Source organism: Cnephaeus nilssonii (genome assembly GCF_951640355.1).
Source record: "Cnephaeus nilssonii genome assembly, chromosome: 13".
NCBI lineage: Eukaryota > Metazoa > Chordata > Mammalia > Chiroptera > Vespertilionidae > Cnephaeus > Cnephaeus nilssonii.
In genome coordinates, this window is record NC_137084.1 from 20,364,814 (window position 1) to 20,389,459 (window position 24,646).

At 43.1% G+C, this 24,646-nt stretch overlaps 1 protein-coding gene across 1 annotated transcript in view; it reads right to left on the minus strand.

The window, feature by feature from the left end:
- Nucleotides 1-235: 235 nt before the first annotated feature.
- The window catches only part of OSBP (oxysterol binding protein), a 34,591-nt gene continuing 10,180 nt past the window's right edge, over nucleotides 236-24,646 (minus strand). The window contains exons 4-14 of the mRNA XM_079786922.1: nucleotides 21,687-21,885; nucleotides 21,343-21,445; nucleotides 20,979-21,033; nucleotides 20,646-20,777; nucleotides 15,705-15,950; nucleotides 15,316-15,436; nucleotides 7,373-7,476; nucleotides 5,922-6,017; nucleotides 3,638-3,819; nucleotides 2,648-2,868; nucleotides 236-2,553 (exon numbers count right to left, since the gene is read on the minus strand). Coding sequence (XP_079643048.1) covers nucleotides 2,411-2,553; nucleotides 2,648-2,868; nucleotides 3,638-3,819; nucleotides 5,922-6,017; nucleotides 7,373-7,476; nucleotides 15,316-15,436; nucleotides 15,705-15,950; nucleotides 20,646-20,777; nucleotides 20,979-21,033; nucleotides 21,343-21,445; nucleotides 21,687-21,885 — 1,602 coding nt within the window. The 3' untranslated portion in view covers nucleotides 236-2,410. The remainder of the gene's footprint in view (nucleotides 2,554-2,647; nucleotides 2,869-3,637; nucleotides 3,820-5,921; nucleotides 6,018-7,372; nucleotides 7,477-15,315; nucleotides 15,437-15,704; nucleotides 15,951-20,645; nucleotides 20,778-20,978; nucleotides 21,034-21,342; nucleotides 21,446-21,686; nucleotides 21,886-24,646) is intronic.

The following is a 24,646-nucleotide window of genomic DNA, read 5'->3' on the forward strand; positions in this document are numbered from 1 at the left end:
ATTTTTGAGGTGAAACAGGCCTGGAATTAATAACCAAGGTGGGACACTGATGATTACAGTACACTGCAGCAGCGGGGCTCCAGAGTGCTGTTCAACAGCTGAAACCCCTGGAGATCTGAGCCGTTTTTCTTTTGGTTTGTGAAGATCATCATCCCAGATTCCCGAGAACAGATCACCCCTGGGCCCACTCTCCCCACCATTTCCTACCTAGTAGAAGTGAATCAGACAAACAATATGACTTTTTAAAAATTATTTAATTTAGTAGTTTTCTTGGAAAAAAAACAAGAAAGCAAAACAACCAAAAATATATAGTTTTGTTTTGTTTTCATGTGACTTTATTTCACCTGAAGGACTGGAAGCTTCTTCCATTGGCAGGAATCTGACTGGGGACCAGGCTGGAAGTGTGGTGCAGAAGGTGGAGAGAGAAGTGGGGGCAGGAAGAGGGAAGTTCATTTAATCAGGGATTCCCGCTGTCTAAAGCCTGATTCATCATATCTTTGCTTTTATAGGCCTCCCTGAAAGAAGCCCAGGACAACCCCTTGTTTATGCTGGGCATTGGGCTCTTCATAGGAAAATTCCCAGCAGTTGCCCCTCTCAAGTTCATCACAGCTGGGAAGGGAGGAAGGGCAGGTGGGGAAGACCAAGAGTACCAGTTTCCCCGTATAAATGGTATAAATCCAGCTTCCCGAAGGGCTGGCTTCCTCTGGAATGACAGTGGCCCCTGGGACCCACACTGGCTGAGGCTCAGCAGTTAAGGAACAGAAATAAAAAACACAAACAAAAGGCATACAAGGAAGGCACCTCAATTTGTGATCCTCAACCAAGGGTGGGTTGCACGGGGTGAGATTTCAGAACAAGACAACTCAAACAAATACAGAACAAAAAATGGAGGAAGCCAGGGCCCAATAGGGGTTCTCTTACCCACCCTGTGTGATGCTGCTTCCAGCCCCATGTCCTCTGAAGGAAGTTCTTTTGGGAGTCAGCTGTGTGTGCTGTGATTTGGACAGAAGCAGAATGAAGTGGGAAATTACCCTCCTGACTTTCGACCCATACTCTTCCTGATAAGATGGAAAAAAGGCAGGAAAGAAGTTAGGATTTCATTTTCAAGAGTCAGGTAATTAGAACAGACTTCAGACAGTAGTGGGCACCCCATGACACAAGCCATGGATAATGTCCTTATTCGGTAGCTGCCAAACACGGCCCTGCTCAGGTTCTGCCTGTCTGCCCTTACAGGATGGTAAGCGGAGGAGGGTCTGACCCACATCCCCATGTCCAAGAGACAGTCCCGGGGAGACCAGAGATATCAAAAAACAAGATTCTTAATGGGAATAAGGAAAATCAAACAAGAAAATTAGATTTTTCTCTACATATATATAATATACAGTTATTTAACACATTATTCCATAGGTGGCTCCAGTCCGTGGGGCTTGAGAGATGGTGACAACTTTTATTCCAGATGAGCTGCTTCTCTCAAGTTCTGCAGAGCAGAACGGGACAGGTAACGTTTTGCTCCACTCTGGAGCACAGACCCAAACTGGTCCTGTGCCGAGAGAGAAGAGAAGTGAGCAAGGCAATGAAGGGTGGGGGTGAGGAGGACGTGGGAAAGCAAAGGTGGCGGCAGTCTTCTTCCATCTGCCTGTGTTCTCAGAAGTTCTCCGCCTGAGCAAGTCCATAAAACCCCTCGTGAGGACACTGCAACCCTCCGACAACCACCGAAGTGACCTCCGGTTGTTGACAAAGAAGATGGAGAACAGCAGAGGGTGTTTTACGTGAGTGAAGATAGAAACTTCCAAGAATGTAACTCAATGTTCCAACCTTCCAGAACAATCCCCCTGGCGAGTGTTCCAAGATGCAGTTATCTGCGCACCGACACCCATGAGAGGGGCCCCCTGGTGAACGTTTCATATCGTCATGCCTAAGCTCCACCGCGGCCATGCACGATGCCTCTGCTGGTGAGTCTTGCGTGTTTCTTTTTAAAGGAACTTCTTAAACCAGCTCTTGCTCTGAGCAGCACCAAAATGCCCCTGCGTCATAATCGTGTGTAGATCTTGGCTGAGCAGGACACGACAGGGGGAGGCTGGATGGCGTCACCTTACACAGGGGCAGAGGGAGAAGGAAGAGCCAAGAATACCTGACTTTGCAGACGTGGAATAACACTACCTTTCAGCCACTAAGCCTCTCCCTTACAAACATGGGCATCCAGTATGTTGATTTCAGTTTCAGTCAGCTAAGGCAACCAGCCAATCACCACCACTGGTGTCTGCTTCTGGTGATTGATTTGGAAAAAATGATTGGTTAAGACAGACAAACTCGAGGAAAGCCCTGGGTAAGAGGGTCCCAAAAGCCAGCTTTCCCGCACATCCTCTGTCCTCTTGGCCTTTGACTGCTCCTCCTTTTCATTACTGTCAGTTCAGAAGATGTCCGGGCATGCGGTCCACTCCTGCTTTTCTTTACACTCCCAGTATCCCCCCCTGTAAGTATGGGTTAACTCCTTGGTAACGGGGTCCTTCTCCCGCTTAAACCACAGTGCCTTGTAGGGATCGTAGGGTGTGCCTAAACGGGAGAGTGAAGAAAAACAGAATTAGAGTCGCAAACACACCGGCAGTCTCCCCATATCAAGAAATGGAGAAGAGGGTAGATTTGTTACCATCCTCTGTGGCTTTCACAGCTTCTGCTTCTCTCTTCTTTCTGGCGAGTCTCTGCTTTTCTTCCAGGCGCTGCTTCTCAGCATTGGCTTCATCCCAGCGCCCATTTTCCATCAGCCTCTGGTCGGGCCGCAATCGGCTGTCTGTGGGGGCAGTGCCAGCTTCCCAGGCATTGAGAGTTAGAGCAAGCTCTGAGAAGTAGTACATGTTTTCTGCATTCTTCCTAAAAGCAAAGGATGAGAAAGGAAAAGGGTCAGGCGGGAGCCCAGGCCCCAGCTGGATGAAGACAACAGCTCCGGGCTGTTCTGCAAAGGGGCAGACTTGAGCACCATGGCACCCTCCCCGAATTGAGACACCCAAACTGAACCATCCTTCGGGTTCCCCCAGCACCACTCAATTCCAGTTTTCTGGGCTTGTGTTGTGCTCAGCTGAAAGTAGAGAGAAATTCATCAGGAACAAGGAAACATTCTACTAAATGAAAATTCTTATTTCTTCTGCTTTCTTTTTACCCTCTTTCGGGGATAATCTTGGCTCTTACTATGGACTGAACATATTAAACCTGACAGGGAAACGGCTTTCATCTTAATTTATTTTCCAAGTCCTGAACATTATCTCAGGAAGCTTTCCATTGCTGCTGGGCCTTTAGGCTAAATTGTAAACAGGTAGTAGGCACCTCTCTCCTCCAGCCACTCCTGAAAAGTTTTGCTCTAAATTATAGAATAATGTCCTTCTGAACCACATTCCAAAGGAACTATAGAAAGCACTAAATATGGTTGGCAGATTCGGTTTGGTTAGTTTGAACATCCTTGGGGTAAGGCACGCTACAACTCCAGTCACCCAGTGCCCACCTTCTGGTGATATCTCCAAAGGTTCTGACTTTTTTCGCTCAGCCCCTCACATAATGAAGTTGGAAGCAACACAGAAATGTCATCAGTATCACCCCAAGGTTGAGGTCACAGAGGTATCTGGGCAGCATGCACACTGATACTCACGGCAAGGGGTTCCTTTTCCACAGCATGACCCTGCTCTCCTCTGCTTCATAGCTTCTCTGTCGAGCATCACCCCCATTTTCCCCAACGACAGGCTGGACTTTAAAACAATCCATTTTCTCATCCCACGTCCCCAGCAGGACAAAGTGAACCTTCCCTGATGGATCTGTCACTTCCCCTGTCACCTGCAAGGATGGAGAGCAGGGCTTTGGAGTACAGACCATAGTCACTGTGGGTTAGCTTACCTGCTCTTCTGGAAACCAAAGTCCTAGGGTAAATACTGGTTAAATCCTATTAAGACAAATACCATGGAGTCGTCCAAATTATTTTGTTAAATTTTTTAAAGCTGCTTAAAATAAGCAAGGCATGAATTAAAGGAATTTTTGTTACAACAATACTATGTAGGAAAAGGGCCTGACTGGTACTCAGAATTATGGTATTTTCTTCTCTCCAGAATACAGAGAGAGCCACAAATTTAAATCCCTAACTATTTTACACTCTCCCTTCTCCTACTGAGGAATAAACACACCTCTCGCTCAGACTCATTCTCATGGTCAAAGTGCCTGTGCCTTCTTCCTGTAATCCTTTCATTAGTCCTTCCTCTGGTTTCCCATGTTGTCTCTCATTGCTCTTGAGTTTTACTTTTTTACTTGTAGTCTTTCCCAGAAAAGAGAAGGATTTGGATTAGTAATGCAATGCTGTCTCCTTTCTTGCTGACTTTCTCCTTTACTTCTTTTTTTATTTAATCATCATCTATATATGTAAAACCCTAATATGCAAATAGCCTGAATGGGGGAACAACCGAACAACCGGTCACTATGACGTGCGCTGACCACCAGGGAGCACGCATGGAACATGGCAGGTGTCTGCAGAGTGCAGAACACGGTGGGCATTGACCATGGAGGGATGATGGAGCAGGTGAGCAGGGGCACCAGACCAAGAGCCTCTGGTGGTTACTGAAAATTCTTTGCTCCCATGCACCGCAGTCCTGCCCGGTGCTCACACCTGCTGCCGGTGGCGGCCCCGCTCACACCGCTGCCAGCGCCAGAGTGGGCCCAGAGCTGCCGCTTGCACCTGCTGCTGGTGATCTCTTGGTGCTGTCACCGGGTGCGAGCGGCAGCTGCCGGCCCTGATTGCCCCTCAGGGCTTCTCCACCTCCCCCTGCTCCTGAGGGGTGTTCAGGCAGCAGCCGCTTGCACCCACTGACAGCACCAGCCCCAATCACTCCGTGCTATCAGCGGATGGGAGCAGGGCTGGCGTTGTCAACACATGGGAGTGGTGGTGGTGGGAGCAGAGCTGCCGGCAGACAGGAGACCGGGAGCCACAGCAGGAGAAGCCAGGTGGGGGCGCGGAGGACGGGCCGAGACTTGGCCCTGTGCCCACCGCAGCCTCACTGCCCACAGGTCCTTTCAAAGTGCACGAATTCGTGCACTGGGCCCCTAGTATATGTGTGTGTGTGTATCTATATCTATATATCTATATATCTATATATAGATATATAGATATAGATACACACACACACACACACTCTGAATGGCCAGATTATTATGATCTCTGAATGCATAATAATCTGGCCACTCAGTGTATATCCTATATAATAAAAGGCTAATATGCAAATTGTCCCCTCGACCAGGAGTTCGACCAGCAGGCAGGCCAGCCAACCACCCATGTCCCCTCCCCCTGGCCAGGCTGGCCAGACCCCACCCATGCATGAATTCATACACCGGGCCCCCCCCATATATATACTGAGTGGCCAGATTATTATGATCTCTGAACGCATAATAATCTGGCCACTCAGTGTATATCCTATATAATAAAAGGCTAATATGCAAATTGTCCCCTCAACCAGGAGTTTGACCAGCAGGCAGGCTGGCCAACCGCCCATGTCCCCTTCCCCTGGTCAGGCTGGCCGGACCCCACCCATGCACAAATTCATGCACCGGGCCTCTAATATATATATATATATATATATATATATATATATATATATATATATACACACACACACACACACACACACACACACACACACACACACACTGAGTGGCCAGATTATTATGTGTTCAGAGATCATAATAATCTGGCCACTCAGTGTATATGTTATATATGTATGTTTTGGAGATACATATATTTAGACACTCTCTGTCTCTCTCTCTCTCTTTCTCCCTCCTTCCTACCCTCCTTCCCTCCCCATCCATTCATCCAACCATCTATCCCAGCCCCAAAGGAGTAGGCTTTCTAAGGGATACACACTAAATAAAAAAAGTTAAATTCCAACTTCTCTTACCTTTCTTGCTACATCCCGAGAAAAGTAGCTATAAGGAACAAATTTAAGATTGCACTTGTCTCCTGTCTTGTGATTTATAATATCAATTTCACCAGACTATAAAATGAAAAGAAACAAGGATTAGTTTTATTAAGACTGGATGATTTGAATATATGCCAACTCCATGCCTCATAATTCTTACTTTACTATCTTACATTCCAGCATTCCCTTGCTTTAGACTCAGGTCTCAGCCAACCTTGAGATGCTATGGAATTCCTTTGTAATCTTGGTATCCCAGCCTGGGATGAAGACCAAATGACCTTTGCTTTGTTTTTCTTTAAATTGTTGTCACATGTTAGTGCCATGATTTGACCTTCAGTACATATACTGATATTCATGTCATAATTCACTTTTCCAAACCAATCCTCACTGGAACCCTTCGGCAACTCTGTGCTTAAATCAAAGTATTCTAGTCCTGGCTGGGTGGCTTAGTTGGTTGGAGGGTCATCCCATACACCAAAAGGTTGCAGGTTTGATTCCTGGCTGGGGCACATGCCTAGGTTTTGGGTTCAATCCCTGGTTGGGGAGCGTATGGAGGCAACTGATTAATGTTTCTCTCACATCAATGTTTCTCTCTCTAAAAATCAATAAAAATAATATCCTTGGGTGAGGTAAAAAAATATATATATTAGACTCATAATTTCAAGGTTACGTGTTGCAGGCCTTTCTACACTTTATTCCCTATTATCTGCCATGAAGCTTTTCCTGACAGTTAAGAGAACATTCCCTCTCTTTTCTGAATTTACTGCAAAATCATTGTCTTAAGCACATATCGACAGTTAAACAGATACATTAGTACACCTCTTCCCATAGAGTATTTTGTTAGACTTTCCACCTAAACAAATTAGTCACATATGCAATGATACAATAACTCTTCGAAGGACAACGTTTCATCTGACTTTGTATCTTTAGGACCTGATAATCTGCCTGGAAGTAAACATCTAATGAATAATGAAAGAATGAAGAGTGGGAGTTGTGTTTTATTATTTTATTTTTTTATTTTTATTGATTTCAGAGAGGAAGAGAGAGGGAGGGAGAGAGAGAAACATCATCGATAAGAGAATCATGGATCAGCCTCCTCCTGCACGCTCCCTAGTGGGGATTGAGCCCGTGACCCAGGCATGTGCCCTTGACCGGAATCGAACCCAGAACCCTTCCGTCTGCAGGCCGACGCTCTATCCACTCAGCCAAATCAGCCAGGGCTATTATTTTCTTGTATCCTTCACAGGGCCCAACAGTTATAGTAGTCACTGAATGTTACAAGTTGGTAATTTATAAATAATAATTTGTGGTATAGAAACTCGTGGGGAGATTAGAATGGGGTTACTGCCTAAGAGAAATTCCTCAGGAGAAACTGATAAGCCAGTAACAACAGTCTGGGCTTCAGGAACATGTTGGGCATACACGCTCACCTGATCGATCCACAACTTGCCCACGATAATGTTGTGCACTGTTGTGGTAACTTTCTTCCAAGTGTAGTGGTGACCAGTTTCCTTGAAAATACAGTGGATGGTACCTGGAAGCAGGGAGAGATATACAAATTAAGCCCAACATTAGAAAAAAATAGCACCATGTTAGCTAGAAAAACAATGGATTTTCTTCTTTCAATATTTCTTACTTTTAAAAGGAAAATAATAAGTTAAAAAGTAATTTATAGCCCTAACGGGTTTGGCTCAGTGGATAGAGTGTCAGCCTGTGGACTCAAGGGTCCCAGGATCGATTCCAGTCAAGGGCATGTACCTCGGTTGCGGGCACATCCCCAGTAGGGGGTGTGCAGGAGGCAGCTGATCGATGTTTCTAACTCTCTATCCCTCTCCCTTTCTCTCTATAAGAAATCAATAAAATATATATTTTTAAAAGTAATTTATAATCTTTTTTTGTTGTTAATCCTCATCTATTTTTTCCATTGATTTTTAGAGAGTAGAAGGGAGGATGAGAGAGAGAGAGAGAGAGAGAGAGAGAGAGAGAGAGAGAGAGAGAGAGAGAGAGAAACATTGATGTGAGAGAGACATAACAATTGGTTGCCTCCTGAACTTGTCCCATCCGAGGGCCAGGGACCGAATCTGCAACAGAGATATGTGCCCTTGACCAGAATCAAACCCGCAACTCTTTAGTCTGCAGGCCAACGCTCTAACCACTGAACCAAACAGGCTAGGGCAGAATTAATAATCTTCTTAAATGATGGAAGCACTGACTTAATTTTTTCACTTGATTTTAAAATTTGTGAATAAAACATAACTAAATAATGACAAACACTGACAACTGATACAGCTTAGCTAGGAAGCAAGAGTACACAAGCATAGACATAAAAATGAAAGCAAAACCCCCAATCTTTTCTCCACCTGTGACTGCCATACTAGCTGCAAAATTTCTAGGAACAGGTCAAATCTGAACTAACATGAAAAAACAAAACTGCATTGTGGAAAGTAGCATACATTGTTAGTACTGGGGCCAGGCCCTAATATTTGGTAACTAGCTGTGTGACTTTCAGCAAATCACTTATCTAAGGGCCTTAACAATAAAAAAGGAGTAGCGGATAGAGCTGTGGCTTTGAAATCAGATAGAACTGGATTAAGTCCTGGCTCCACTACTCATTAGATTTGTGACCCAGTGTTGTGTAATAAAGAATTTGTCTGCTTTTTGTCCATGGTTCCTGGGAAGAAACCTCTACATCCTTGGAATTTCCCAAGTGATAGTAATGTTTTGTTATTCATGGGGATCCTGAAGGTTTGTCAAAGAGTCATCTTGGTAGGGCCCTAGATAGCTTATGCTAACAAGATGGTTCAGGATGAGGGCAGGCCAGAAAGATTAACCATGACTCAGAGAGTTACCTGATAAAGGCTGGATCTCCCGACCTCTTGGAAATGATATTCCCTTCCCTCCAGGAGGGAAGGAGACCTGGACATTGAGTTCAATCACCAGGCCCATGATTCAGTCAACCACACCTACATAAATGAAACCTCTGGACAGTGAAACCTGGAGGCACTTCCTGGTGGGTAAACACATCAACGTGCCAAGAGGGTCATGCTCCCTGATTCCATGGGGAGAGGGCATGGAAGCTCCATGTTCAGGACCCTCCCTATGTGTGTCTTCATTTGGCTGGTCCTGACTTGTACCCTTTGTAATAAAACTGTCATAATGAGTATAACATTTTCCTGAGTCCTGTAAGTCATTCTAGCAAATTATTGAACCTGAAGGAGTCGTGGGAACCCCTAAATTTATAGTCAGTTAGTCAGATATGCAGGTGGCCTAGGGATCTCCAAACTTCTGGCTGACATCTAAAGTGAGGGCTGACTTATTGGAGACTGTACCCTTATCTTATGTAGTTGGTATTAACCTGGGTGGTTAGTGTCAGAACTGCATTACGTACTACACCCTGGGAATGTTTTTAACTTTCTTAGGCCTCAGTTTCATCCATCTGTAAATTTGGGGTAATCATATCTTGTGCAGTAAATGCTTATTTACTCAGTAACATGCTTGACACATAATAAGCACTCAGTGGATATAGTCTCCTCCTGTTCCTATGAGTTAATCTCCAATGAATACCAAATCAAAATCAGTTAGTTGGTTGAACAGAGGTGACTGAAGATTCAAAATAATAAAAAAATTTAAAGATATATATATTTTTATTATTTTGACATATATAAAATAACAGTCAATTCCCTCTGTAACCACTAGTGAAAAGAACACATGTAGCTTAGGTGTGCCTTTCTTGCACAAAAGATTAAAGTATCCCTGGTAGCTACAGCAGATGATGATGATGACAATGACACTGACAATAATACTACAACTCTGTGAGAGCACTACTGTGAACCAGACACTGTGCTAGGTTCTCCTCATATCTCATCTCACTTCATCTTCACAACCATCTTAAAAATATATCCAAATCTCTTGCTCAACACCTCTCCCACCACCACTGCAGTCTAAACCACCATCATCTCTTGCCAGAACCTCTTCTGGCAAGTAACAACTTCTTTTTGGTCTCCCAGCTTCCACTTTTGCTCCCTTAAAGTCTCTAGTCAAAATAATGTGTTTAAAACATGGCATATCAACTTAACACTGCAAAAAATCTCTCAATGACTTTCCACTATAATTAGAACAAAACCCTCTCAACTCATCCATCATGTTACTCCTCGCTCACTCTGAACTACCTACTGTGGCCCTGTTGCTTCTCAAACAGGCTATGCTTGCCCCCAACTCAGGACCTTTATCTTTCAGGTTCACTCTGCCTGGAATGTTCTCCCCCAAATCATCTTTTGGTTGATGTAACCTTTTCAGGGAGGATTTCCTTGACCACCCTATCCAAGGAACCACACACAGACACACAGACACATACACTTCTCATTAACCCCTATCTCCACTTTATTTTCTCCATAGATTTACCACATATAAAGTTATTTATATATTTATTTTTGTCTACTTAAGAAAAGAATGCAAGCTAAATGAGAGCAAAATGGCTTTTGTTCACCACTACACCCATAGCACCTAGAATATTTCTTGGCATATAGTGACACTCAGTTAACTGTTAATACTTCAGCTATAAACACTATTATCCCCCATATTTATTTCATGTGGCTGCTGCAACCAACTGACACAACTTAATGGCTTAAAACAACACAATTTATGCTCTTACAGGGTGGGAGTGGGCTAGAAGGGATCAATAGGGGAAAAGCAGGGGCATATGTAATAGTTCCAACAACAAAGATTTAATTTAAAAATATAATAATAAAAAATACATAAACAAACACAGAGCCATTTCAAATGTATGAAGGGGAAGCCACTTCCAGAATGGTGGGGTAAGGACTTCCATATATCTGCTCAACAAAATCAACAAGAATACTAGCAAAAATTATCATAATCAAATATTTTAGATCTCTGGAAATTAAACAAAGGCTTACAATAATTCAAGCAGCATTTATTCAAGACAAATGGCTGAATCACAGTAAGAAAAATGAGCTATGTGGCAGGCATTTTAACTTGCTCTCTTCCCACCCTACTCTCACCAGCTTGGCAGTAGCCTTAATTTCAGCCTAGCAAACATTTTTGGGGAACCTCAAACTTCACAAGTATGAAGCTCCCTAAAAGCCCCATCTTCAAAACACTGTCATTACCTGACCATTGTGGTGGTTCCTGGTAAACTCCCACTCACAGGGCTTATCTTTATTTGACCTGACTCAGCACCTGGTCACCTTGAACAGCCTTTTCCCTGGGGTGATTATCAAAACCATCAGTGGCAAGTGATGCTTTAACACAAGAGCTGCCTGAAATGGTGATAAGAGTTGGAGTAGTTGAAGAAATATAGGCCAGAAATTCCCCAAAATTGACAAACACCTTAATCTACATAGCCAAGAAGCTCAATGAACTCCATGTAGGATAAACTCAAAGAGCACCACACCGAAGTCTATCATAATCAAACTATTAAAAGACAAGGACAAGCTCTAGTAGGTTTGGCTCAGTGGACTGAAAGGTCCCAGATTAGATTCCAGTCAAGAGCACATGCCCAGGTTGCAGGCTCAATCCCCAGTGTAGGGCGTGCAGGAGGCAGCGGATCAATGATTCTCTCTCATCATTGATGTTTCTACTTCTCTCTCCCTCTCCCTTCCTCTCTGGAATCAATAAAAATATATTAAAAAAAAAAAAAAAAAAAGGACAAGACAAATCTTGAATCTAAGAAGTGATGTACTACATAGAAGTGCTCCTCAATAAGACTGTCAGAAACCATGGTGGCCAGAAGGCAGTAGGATGACACATTATGACACATTCAAAATGCTGAAGGTAAAAAATTGTCAAACCAAAAATTCTATATCCAGCAAACATATTCTTATTAAACAAAGGAGAACATAAGACATTCCCAGCTAAACAAAACCTGAAAGAATGCCTAGCTAGCAGGTCTGCCCTCCAAGAAATACTAGTCCTTCAGGCTGAAATGAAAGGACACTAGACAGTAACTTAAATCTACATTGAGAAATAGAGAGATCAGTAAAGAAAACTACAATTAAACTATATAAAAGACAGTACAAATGTATTTTTTGCTTGCAACTATTTTTTTCTTATATATGAGTTAAAAGACAACTGTATAAAGCAACAGTTATAAACCTATGTTAATGGAATTATAATGTAAAAAAAAATACAATTTATATGAAAATAAAAGCACAAAGCAGGGGAAAGGTAATGGATCCATATAGGTGGCAAAGTTTTTGTACAGTATTGAAATTAAATTGGTATTGCCCTAATCGGTTTGGCTCAGTGGATAGAGCATCGGACTGCGGACTGAAGGGTCCTGGGTTCGATTCCAGTCAAGGGCATGTACCTTGGTTGCGGGTACATCCCCAGTAGGGGGTGTGCAGGAGGCAGCTGATCGATGTTTCTAACTCTCTATCCCTCTCCCTTCCTCTCTGTAAAAAATCAATAAAATATATATTTTTTAAAAATTGGTATTAACCTGCACTAGATTATTAGAAGTTAATTGTAATATGCAGGATACCCACTATAAAAATACCTTTAAAAATACAGTAAAAGGGGACTCTTTCTCCCTCCCCACATGGGAATCTGTACTTGTTCTTTAATAAATTCCACCTTTACTATACAAAATAAATAAATAAATAAATAAATAAATAAATAAATAAATAAATAAAATACAGTAAAAGAAATAACAAGGGCCGAAACCGGTTTGGCTCAGTGGATAGAGCGTCGGCCTGCGGACTGAAAGGTCCCAGGTTCGATTCCGGTCAAGGGCATGTACCTTGGTTGCGGGCACATCCCCAGTGGGGGGTGTGCAGGAGGCAGCTGATCGATGTTTCTCATCGATGTTTCTAACTCTCTATCCCTCTCTCTTCCTCTCTGTAAAAAATCAATAAAATATATTTTAAAAAATCAATAAATTATATTTAATAAATAAATAAATAAGAAATAACAAGGGAACTAAAACGGTAAATTTAAAAAAATATCTACTTAATATAAAAAAAAGTACTAATGGAGGAATAGAGGAACAAAAAAAGACATAGGATGTACAAAAAACATACCAAATAGTGGATGTAAGCCCTACCTGATTAGTACTTATAATAAACGTAAATTGATTAAACACTCTAATAAAAAAACAACACTTAGAAATTGGGAGAATGGATAAAAGGGAATTTTTAAAAGATATTTTTATTGATTTCAGAGAGGAAGGGAGAGGGCGAGAGAGAGAAACATCATTGATGAGAGAGAATCATCGATAGGCTGCCTCCTACATACCCCCATTGGAGATCGAGCCCCCAACCCAGGCATGTGCCCTGACCAGGAATTAAATAGTGACCCTCTGGCTAATGGGTCGATGCTCAATCACTCAGCCACGCCGGCCAGGCTATTCCTATTTTTTAAATGTACACACGACCCTCCTTAGAATTAAATATAATCCATCTTTTTGGAGATCCTCAAGTGGCCTCGCAGGTGAAAAGTCCTATTACAATATGACCCTAGTTCTGAAAATTAGGTGTGAATATCCCAGGTATTTACTACTCTTAACTTAATACTTCTGAAATTATTAGCTTTAAAGATAATTAAGCAATTGGAACCTTTTTAAAGATCCTCAGTAAAGATCAAGACCAAAAGTGCTTGGTCTCCTTTTTATCTACAAGCCTTTCGCATATTAATCATGAAGTAACAGAATTAACACTCCAGCTTCTTTTCTCCTTTTGTAATTATAAACATTCCTGGTTTTTTTCCTGGCTAATTTCTAGTTTTCACTATATCTGCCATATTTTCTGTTTCTGAGAGAAAGGGAACTCATTAAAAAAGACGATTGCTGCCCTAGCTGGTTTGGCTCAGTGGATAGAGCCTCCGCCTGCGGACTGAAGGGTCTCAGGTTCAATTCCAGTCAAAGGCATGTGCTTGGGTTGCGGGCTCAATCCCCAGTAGGGAGTGTGCAGGAGGCAGCCAATCAATGATTCTCTCTCATCATTGATGTTTCTATCTCTTTCTCCCTCTCCCTTCCTCTCTGAAATCAATAATATATATATATATATATTTTAAAGATGATTGCAGTGCACTAATCAAACACTGCAGCCAGGCTTCCTGGAATACGAAACCAGGACACAGAAAACCGTAGGAGCTCAGGCAGGTACTGTCAGCTGACTCTAGAGAGCTATTTGGTTTCTCTCTGCCTGCTTTGTGCTTCTTTTTATGCAGATTGGCATTTGCTCTTCAGTACACACATGGCCAAACATGGGCTGCTCTAGTTCAACAGAGTATCGAGAATCTCTGCTACATTTCCCCTAAAAATCCTAACACTGTATATTAGGATTCCTATTCCCAGGCCTGATCTTCTTGATCTTGGTGCAAAACTAACTTGTAATCCAATAGGATCTTTCATGTTTTGTGCTTGTTTTTTTAAATATTCACCCAAGGATATTTTTCCATTGATTTTTAGAGAGATTGGAAGGGAGGGGAAGAGACAGAGAGAAATATGGATGAGAGAAACACATCGATTGGTTGCCTCCTGCACAAGCCTGGATCAGGGCCCAGGCCGGGGAGGAGCCTACAATGGAGGTATGTGCCTTTGACGGGAATTGAACCCAGGACCCTTCGGTCCGCAGGCCGGCACTCTATCCACTGAGCCAAACTGGCTAGGGTATGGATCTTTTAAAATAAAATTTCCTGCCTTAGTCGGTTTGGCTCAGTGAATAGAGCAAAGGCCCAAGGACTGCAGTGTCGCAGGTTCGATACCAGTCAAGGGCATGTACCGTGGTTGCAGGCTTAATCCCCAGCCCTGGTCAGGGTGCATGCAAAGAGACAACCAATTGATGTGTCTCTCACATCGATGTTTCTCTGTCTTTCTCTCTCCTTTCCACTCTCTCTGAAAATCAATGGAAAAATATCCTTGGATGAGAATTAACAAAAAAAAGAAAGTTTCCTCTTACATGGAAGTCAGCCTTTACATAAATGATATCTAACCCATCCAATGGAGGAAGAGAGGGTAGAAAGGAGAAGAGAGGAGGAGAAGGGGGAGGGATAGCTGAGAAACCTAACCATGTAGTCACAATATTTTTTATTTATAGAGAGAACTCAATTGCGAGGGTAATAAGAGAAAATACCAGTTAAGAGATAGAATTTTTTTGTATGTTTAGAATTTATATTTTAAAATAATACTTAAAGCTGAATTAAATATAGCTAAGAAGACCAAAAAAATGTATAATTGGGTAGGTCCTTAAAGCCTCATACCTCCTCACTCAATCAACAGGTGAGAAGTTAAATGACTTGCGTAGAGCTAGCAATAAGGTTCAGGGCCCAAATCAGCCTTTCAGTCTCCTGACTCTACCATGCCAGAGGTTCCTCATTCCAGGAGCACTAGTTCTTACAAAGATGGTAGCCTTACCAAGGGGCATAATGGAGAGATATTTGCCTCGAAACTTGCTGGTGATTTTGATTTCCTGACGCAACGTCCAGCCATTTTTGGACTCAGCATGGTGTGCAGCAGCCGGGGGATGATGACTCACCTTGAAGAAATCAGTGATTCAAATTAAAGAAGAAAGGAGAAGGAGAAGGTATTGCCTAGTAACTGGTGGTGAACACCTGAAATTCATACTTGCCATTTTTACACCCATACCAGCGTAGAAGCCTGAGGAAAAGAAGGCAGTGTGGGATGACGGGGACTGGAATTTCTGCAAACACAACACCAGGGGAGTAGCGGGGTGGGGAGGGACAACCAACAAATCATGCCTTTCTTAAAAAAGAAAACGTGTCACCGCCCCGAAGCACCTTTACCTGCTCACAGAGGGATCGGAACCCGTTCTCTTCTAATCGGTCTAGTTCAAAAGTCTCCCCAAGGAGTGGGTTGAATGGCTTGCTGGTACGGAAGACAGTAGTGGAGTAGGAAGACACGGTGAAAGCTGCAACATAACAGAGCTGTTCTAGAGAGTTCTCACATTTTGCAGCTCGATCTAACAGCTCATGGTATTCCAGATCTTCAGTAAGGCGCTGAAGCATGGATAAGGGCTCATTAAAGTTTACCTGTCAGGAGAGAACAGATATAAAAACTTTGCCCACACATCTATCGGAGACAGATTAATTTTTCTGCAGGTGGAGAAACATACTGAGTTGTTATGGTGATAAAGCAAATCACTAGGAAGAGAAGAGGCCTTTGCTCGGTAGAGCAACTCTAACCTGGAAGCAATCCATTCTCCCTAGTCAACTGTTCATGTCAGTGAGTGGTATACACCATCTTTTCATTTACTCTAAACTCTTTGAGATGGGAACCATGCCTCCTCTGTTCATCACCACATATGCAGTTACCAGTGCCTCACACAGAAGACTATCATCAAATAGGTAATGAATGAATAAAAGAGAAAATGTATTTTAGCACAAGTATACCCAGAGAAGAAATTGGGTATTTAACATTGTTGAGGGAGGAAAGAAAGGGTAGTAATTTTCAAGTACAGGCAAGTCTTGGCTAGTGAAACGAAAACATTACTAAAGTTAGCTTTTACTCCTGGACCAGATGATCGCTAAGTATTGGTTCAGTTCTTCATCAGGCCAGGATTCTGACTTCTTAGCTCTGAGGCTGGACAGTTGTTTTTTTGGACCTGGAGTGTTCTTAATGAGGCTAAGAGTGGGCCATGTTTCTACCTTTCCAGTCTTAGAGCCAACTCAGGGCACTCAACCACTGAGTATCTGTGTGTTTCTGTTGGGGAGAAGACAGATGTTCATTCACCTAAGCATTCACTTACTCATTCCACAAGTATTTATGGAGCCCTCATGTGTGTCAGACCCTATGCTACTCACTGGGTGTAGAGAAGGGAACAAAAGAGACACTGTCTCCCCAGTCTCCCCCTTAAAAATAGCATTACTGTCTAAATTGACTGGGATTTAAGATTACATTAGTTATTTTTTAAAATGCTATACACACACACACACACACACACACACACACACACACACACACAAAAACAGTTTCAGCTTCTAGGCTAGCCCATAAAGTTTACTTAATCTGCAATACAGCTGAATAGGCCTGGATATCACTAGCTGGAGTTCTGAGTCCAGAGAACAGAGGAAGGAATAAAAATTCCTTTCTAGTGAATGGAGCTGGCCTACAGTAACATTTCTGTTAAACCAAACCAAAACACTCTTTTTTTCCGACAGTCCATCTCTTTTTCATCTTTGTCCAGCCTCCTACCTGCCAATCCCTGAGCCAGACTCCCCTCATATTTACTGTCCTCCCGATTATAAAACATCTTGTAATTTAAAAATTACATATGAAGCCCTAGCTGGTTTGGCTCAGTGGATAGAGCGTCAGCCTATGGACTGAAAGGTCCTGGGTTCGATTCCGGTCAAGGGCACATACCCAGGTTTTGGGCTCAATCCCCAGTAGGGGGCATGTAGGAGGCAGCCCATCAATGATTCTCTCTCATCACTGATATTTCTCTCTCTCCCTCTCCCTTCCTCTCTGAAATCAATAAAAATATATTTTTTAAAAATTACATATGAAGGAAAAAATTTACCTGAAATGCCATCAGCCAATGATAACCATTATTTGATAACCATTAATAGTTTTATGCTGTTTCTATGTATTTGTACATGTCTACGTAGTATACTAGAGCCTGCTTTTTCTCTAAGGAATATACCAAGCATTTCTCTGTGAAAATTTCCCAATGAAGACGGAGCCCTGGGACCAACATTAGAACACTGCTCTTACAGGAAGTAGAACCTACCCTCTCTCAACAAAACAGCACCACTCTCCAAAACCACTCTCTTGGCCCTGACAGAAGAGCACCGGGACAAGAAACATGCACACCAAGAGGGGCGACATACTGACAGAACTTGCATCTTCAAAGGTCTTTTTTTTTAATTTTTTACAGAGGGTGCTGGTTAACTATGCCAATGAAATTTCTCATTGGCAGAATTTCAGGTGACACTAAGTAATATTTCCCAACATTCAGAACTGGGGGTGGGTGGTGTCCTCTCCAAGTGGCTAAAAGACATCTGAGCACTGCCTGGGACTAGAACCATTGCATCCTTAAGCCATCACTGCTTTTCACACATACACAACCCTGGCCCCCAACTGTTCCTAGAACCATAGTTTCTCTAAAAGTGCCAAGCTTTTTGTATCGGTTATTTTATCCCTTGGAGGCCTAAGAGAAAAACAAACGAATCTGTGAATTTTACGAGGAAGGAAGCAGAGAATTGGTAGCAGAGAATTGGGCATCCCAAATGGAGAGTTGGGCATCCCAAAAAGACAATCTGGAGCTGAGTAACAGCAGGGACAGAGAGAAGCAGTGGTGTTACTGTGGCCCAGAGCCCAAGGCATCGGGCAGAAGCTAAGACCCCTGTAAGTACCTTGGAGTTTTACTCTTTCTCCCTACTCCAAACTCCTCCTGGTGCCTGGCACTGGTGGAGCTTCTGTGCCAACAGACACAGAAGCCTGAGCAACATCCTAAAAGGGACCAGCTTTCCTGTGACACAGCACAGGGCAGGGCAGGGCAGGGCGAGGACTAGACCTGGAGGCAAACAGGTACAGGACTGCACATTCCTAGTGGCAAAGTCAACAAGGAACTAATGGTAAAGGAGGACGGGAGGTCACCTGCACTCGGAAGTGGTTTCTAAGCAGGGTCTGCGTTTCCAAGGCTGTGGAGACCTGCCTTTCCAGCGCACCTTCCCAAGGCGCTTCCTTCAAGGCACCGGCCCCCAGTGAACCAGTTATTTTGTTTCTTCAGGGTGCTTACTCAAGGACTTTTCTGGAGGTCAACATTTTTTTTTTAATTGATTTTTTACAGAGAGGAAGGGAGAGGGAAAGAGAGTTAGAAACATTAATGAGAGAGAAACATCAATCAGCTGCCTCCTGCATACCTCCTACTGGGGATGTGCCCACAACCAAGGTACATGCCCTTGACCGGAATCGAACCTGGGACCCTTGAGTCCACAGGCCAATGCTCTATCCACTGAGGCAAAACGGTTAGGGTAGGTCAACATTTTTCTAACAGAAATCCTACACACTTACATATAAATTTATTTGTTTTCCAAGACCCAGTTAACTAACCACTTCAACATTTGCTAAACGGTGTATGTGCTAGGTACTGGGGAAGCATCAAGGTTACAAAGACAGTAAGACACAGTCTCTGCCCATGAGGAACACAGCCCATGGTCACTGGTCCATAATCCCCCAAGGGGAGGGGAATGCTTTCTGTATTTCTGTATGCCATGTGCCTGGCTATGGGTAGAACCTGCAGCCACTCTCCACTACAAGTGATGTCACCAAAAATAGTCTTCATTGCCAGCCTCTTCCCCAGCTAGCTATGGCCACATAACTAAGTTCTGGCCAAAGAGATTGAAGTGCAAGGGTTTATGCAATTTCCAGGAGCAAGCCCTTCTTTTCTTTCCTTCCTGCTGGCTGGAATGAGATCCTGAAGGCCCACACTGGAGCAGTCACTTAGGACCTAGAAACGGAGGCCATAAGCGGCAGAGCAAGAGGACAGAAAGAGCCTGGTCTGGACACTGCAGAGCACAGTACCAGCCCTGAGCCACCTACTTCTGGACTTTCACATGACAATGAATTAAGCTAATATTTGTTTAAGGCAGGGATTGGCCAGGCTCTTTCTGTAAAAGGTGAAATAATAAATATTTAGGCTTTGAAGGCCATATGGTCTCTGTCACAATCATTCAACTCTGCTCTTGTAGGACAAAAGCAGCCACAAGAAGCAATCGAGTGAGTGTCTCTGTGTTCCTATAAAACTTTATGGACATTAACATCTAAATTTCATATAATTATCACGTTATGAAAAATTATCCTCCTTTTGATTTTTTCAATCATTTAAAAATATAAAAACTGAAATTTATATAATCTTATTAACCAATGTCATTCTAATAAATTTAAACAAGCAAGTGATATCCACTGCCCAGACATAAACGATGGAACCTAAAGCACAGGAGAGGTAACATCTCACCCTGACCAGATGCATAGATGAAGCTGTGCTGAATCCTGAAGAAAAGGGTATTTAGAAGAAAAAAAAAGTGGCAAGGGTGGGTGGGAAGCTGCTGAAGTTTCGAGCAGAAAGAGCAGTGTGTGCAAATGCCCCGTGGGAATAGACAAGATGCCTCTGAGTACCTGAAGGGAGTTCCCAATCACCAGAATACCTGATGTGTGGGCACAGCCTGTCCTCAGGGAGGAAGTAGCAAGCCCACCAAGGAATCTGGTCTACTCTCAAAGCCAAAGAGATCTAGTGAAGGATTTTCAGTTAAAGAGTGACATGACCACATAGTTAACAAAAAGATCACATTGACAACGATGTGGACAGACTGGAAGAGGGCGTGACTGGAGGCAGGGAGGTCAGCCCAAACACCATGGCAATGGTCCTCACCTGCCTGGTTGAACTGCTTTTGTTTCTATGCTCCCTAAACATTTATATGCACAGTACTTGAAACAACACTATCATAGAAAATATCTTCATGTTTGTCTCCTTTAAACCACATACTTTTTGAAAATAGAGAGACTATTATCTTTGCATGGCTAGCATAGTAATCTGCTCTTAAAGAAACTACTGACCCAATGCATCTGATTCTAGGTGATCTGGAACACACCAGATCCACAGCCCACACTGAAGCAGATCACCATAAGGGATAAAGGGTGACAAAGACCATGCACAGATTGCCACAGCCGTGGGAGGGGCCGTCACAGCAGCTGCCTTCCACTGAAGCCTGGTATGAGAACCTCACCGGCATGGGGATCTTAGAGAGTTCTTTTCCAATGCAGTTCTTCATGATGCTCCACAGATTGAGGCTATAGTTGGGTTTGTATGGGATTTTAGTTCTCTTTTCCTTCTTGGTCTCTTCCAGCTGATGCTTGTACTAAGAACAAAACAAAGCCATTCAATCTCCCACAAAGAACAGAAACCCAGTATTATAACCTTCCCTTCCCCCATGCTAAAAAGTATTTCTAAAAAAAACAACAATCAGTACTTTTTCTGTTTCTCTTGGTGCTTTACAAGCAAATCCTTGAGAATCACACCTCAAGTCCCTCACTTCAGATAACTCCCAAATAAGAGTTACCTGTTCATCAAGGCTGATGTCACTGCTGGCTCCACTGATGTTGCTGCCAGTACGTCTACACGGATGGGAAATGTATGAGAATTAGAACAAAGACCAGAACTAGAGTTTGGTCCTCGCCATGTCTTTACAAAGCAGAATGCTAAGCATGCTGCACAAACTTATTAATGGGTGATCGAATGACACGTAGAATAAAATATGTATGAATTTAAACATCTCTGGACAACCTGGTCAGGTAAAAAAGCTAACAGTTTTCCACTTACTCAAGGAAAGGGTCCTAGATCTCAGTATGATACTCCCCTTGAAGCATTTCTAACCTGTGGATGGTCAGATACGTTCATTCTTATCAGGATCAAAGATAACTTACTTGTGGCCCAAATTTTCAGGCATGGTGATGATCTCAGGAGCATCAAAAAATTCATTCTCATCATCCTCATCACTCATGTCTCCTTTGCCAGAGCAGCACTGATCTGTAAGGAGAAAAGCCTTGTTTAATAACTTTGGCCGAAACTTGGTTCAGCAGGATTTTAAATACGAGTCACAAACAAAGCAACAAATGGTAGACAGCAGTGGAAAAGACAGAAGAAATCCGTGGCACCAATTACATTTCACATGAGTCACTGATTCCGGAGAATTTGGAGTTCTTCTACCAACGGCAGAAAACACCCTGGCTCCGCTCAGAACAAGCTGCCCAGAGGCCCAGCGTCTTACCTTTTCCTGGACCCGCACTGCCAGAAGGGTGTGCTGGCAGCACCGTGGCTCCTCGGAAAGCCCTCTCCAGGTGGTTATGCTGCTTTGCCAGCTGCTCCAAGGTCTCCTCGAGCCGGATCCGCTGGTCTCGTTCATACTGCAGTGACTTCTGCCATTTTTTACTATGGGTCTGGGCTAACATAAGGAAATCTCTGCAAGCCTGTAGGGGAAAAGAGTTAATAAGTGTCACTCAACTAGTCAGAGATACCCGTCAGGCCCTGTGAACCCATTCTGGGAACTTTACAGGCAGATTACAAAGAAAGACTTTCCCTGTTATTCCCCAGTAGCAGGGACAGCCAGCTCCATGAGGCAATGAAGGTCGACTCCAGAAAACAAAATGAGCATAGTTGTCACGGTTCTTTCATATTTTCCTGGTCATGAGGACCAACCAAATGCCAAGGGAGCAGTAAACCTAGACAAAGTATTTGTGGCAACATCACAGAGGGCAGCTATGTGAACTACACCAAAAAAAAAAATTTATTGACTGAAAGAAAGAGAAGGAAAAGCATAGGACTGTTTTTAATAAATTCTTCACTAAACCCAAGTCACCTAAAGCTGAAGAATTCAGACACTGAGAGTAGAGAATCTGCACTGAATTGACCAAATATGGGGAAACTGACTTTGTTTTTATTTTGGTCACTAAGAGAAACAACTGACCATAAAAATTAGAAGCCTACCCGAGGAATCAAAGGAAGGCTCTAGAGACAAAACACAAATCTGATCAGATCATTGGCTCCCTGCTGGTACTGGGACCAAATCAAAACCACTGGTTATGAATATAAAGGACCCTTCACAGTAGGGCTACCACATGCTTTTTATATCCTCTTCGCCAGACTCCTGCATCCTCCGTGGAATCACTATTTCCTGGAGCAACATATTTCTTTCAGGCCTGCCTACCTATCATAGATAGCATATGCCATTCGCTGTGCTTAGAATGCCCTCTCCTACCCCTTTTCTCTACTTGGCCAAGACCTCTTCATTGTTTTCAGATCTATGGCAAATGTTTTTCTTCTGTGACACTCCCTCACCCCCCAGTCACTTAAGCAGTCAGTATCTTCTGTACATTTCCACAGCACTTGGCATACACCTCTATTCTTCACCAGCCACAGCAGCCGCATGACTGATGTGCAATGTCTCCAGATGGATCATACACAACTCGAAGACACAATTTATGATTAATTCGTATACTTATCTTCAGCTCCTTAGTAGCTTTGTACAGAGTAGGAACCTGATAAAGTTTGCTTAATAAATAAATAGCCACAGCAGCCGCATGACTGATGTGCAATGTCTCCAGATGGATCATACACAACTTGAAGACACAATTTATGATTAATTCATATATTTATCTTCAGCTCCTTAGTAGCTTTGTACATAGTAGGAACCTGATAAAGTTTGCTTAATAAATAAATAAAGCAATGTATTCTTAAAATTAAATGCCCTGTTCTAGAGAAACTATAAGGTAAATAAAATTTCTCCACCCATGGTTTCGATTATTGCCTCTAGGCTAAATGACTGTGAAATCAGTAATTCCAGCTCTGTGCTCATGGAGCTTTCAGACCAGAATATCCAGTTGCCTATTCAGTGGCTCAAAGTAATCTCAAAATCTGTGGGTCCCAAAGTGAACTCACTATGTTCCCTTTCTGACTCTGCTTCTCCCTCAGTGTGCCCCATGGCACAATAGTTCTAGGGCCCTTCCACGTACCCAAGACAGAAAACCAAGATGTATACTTGATTCTGAGTTTTTAGTCCCTCCCATATCCAATTATCTAGTCCTATCGATTCTTCTTTAATGTTTCTGGAATTGCATACTTCCTTCCATCCTCCATACTCAGAGGCAGTACATACACTGGAGTTGGGTGGCTGGGGCTCTAATCACAGCTCCATCTCACTATCTAGCTATGGAACTCTGGACAAGTAATTTAACCTCTCTGTGCTTCATCTTCCTCATCTGTAAACAGAGAGTAACAACAGTAATACCTTAGCTATTTGTATGCCTTAAGCGTCTATAGACGCAAGCAGCAGACCTTTTTTAATTAAATTCAAAATATCATGGCAGTTAAGTGGTTAAAGAATTGTAGCTTTATATATAAAGCATTTAGAACCATATGGCTCACAGTAAGCATTCAATAAGGTGTTAGCTATTATACTAAGCCTGCACCAAAATTGATCTTACCCTCTTTTAATGCACTACTACCAAAACCATTTAGTATGATCTGCACCCTATCCCTTCTCCACACTCAATTCCTTTCCAGCCTCATCTCTAGCTGCAACTTGCTCCACTAATAGTCAATTACCAGCAGTTCCCAGACTTTGGGAGAGAAGGAGAGATCTGCTTATGCCACACCTCTACCTGGATCAACTGTTCTCTTTCGCTTCCTTTTAATAATATTGATCACAACTAAAATTTAGTGAGACACAATTATATCAGGCATTTGCTGAACACTTTATATCAATATATATATATATATATATATATATATATATATATATATATATAAAACCCTAATATGCAAATAGACTGAACAACAGAACAACCGAACAACCAGTCACTATGACATGCACTGACCACCAGGGGGTGCACGCAGAACATGGAGGGCGTCAGCAGCAGGCATCGGCTGTGGTGGGATGTGCAGGTGACCAGGGGCACCAGACCAAGGGGGGGGGGGGCACCGGTTACTGTCATTGGGGTGAGCCTTTGGTAGTTGCTGAAAATTCTTTGCTCCTGCGGTCCCGACGAGTGCTCGCACCTGCTGCCAACACCCGCACCTGCTGCCGGCAGATGGCCCAGTGCCACAGCGGGAGGGGCCGGGTGGAGGCACAGAGGATGGGCCGAGATCCGCCCGTGCCCACTGCAGACTCGCAGCCCACAGTTCCTTTCAAGGTGCACTAATTCGTGCACTGGGCCCCTAGTTATCTGATAA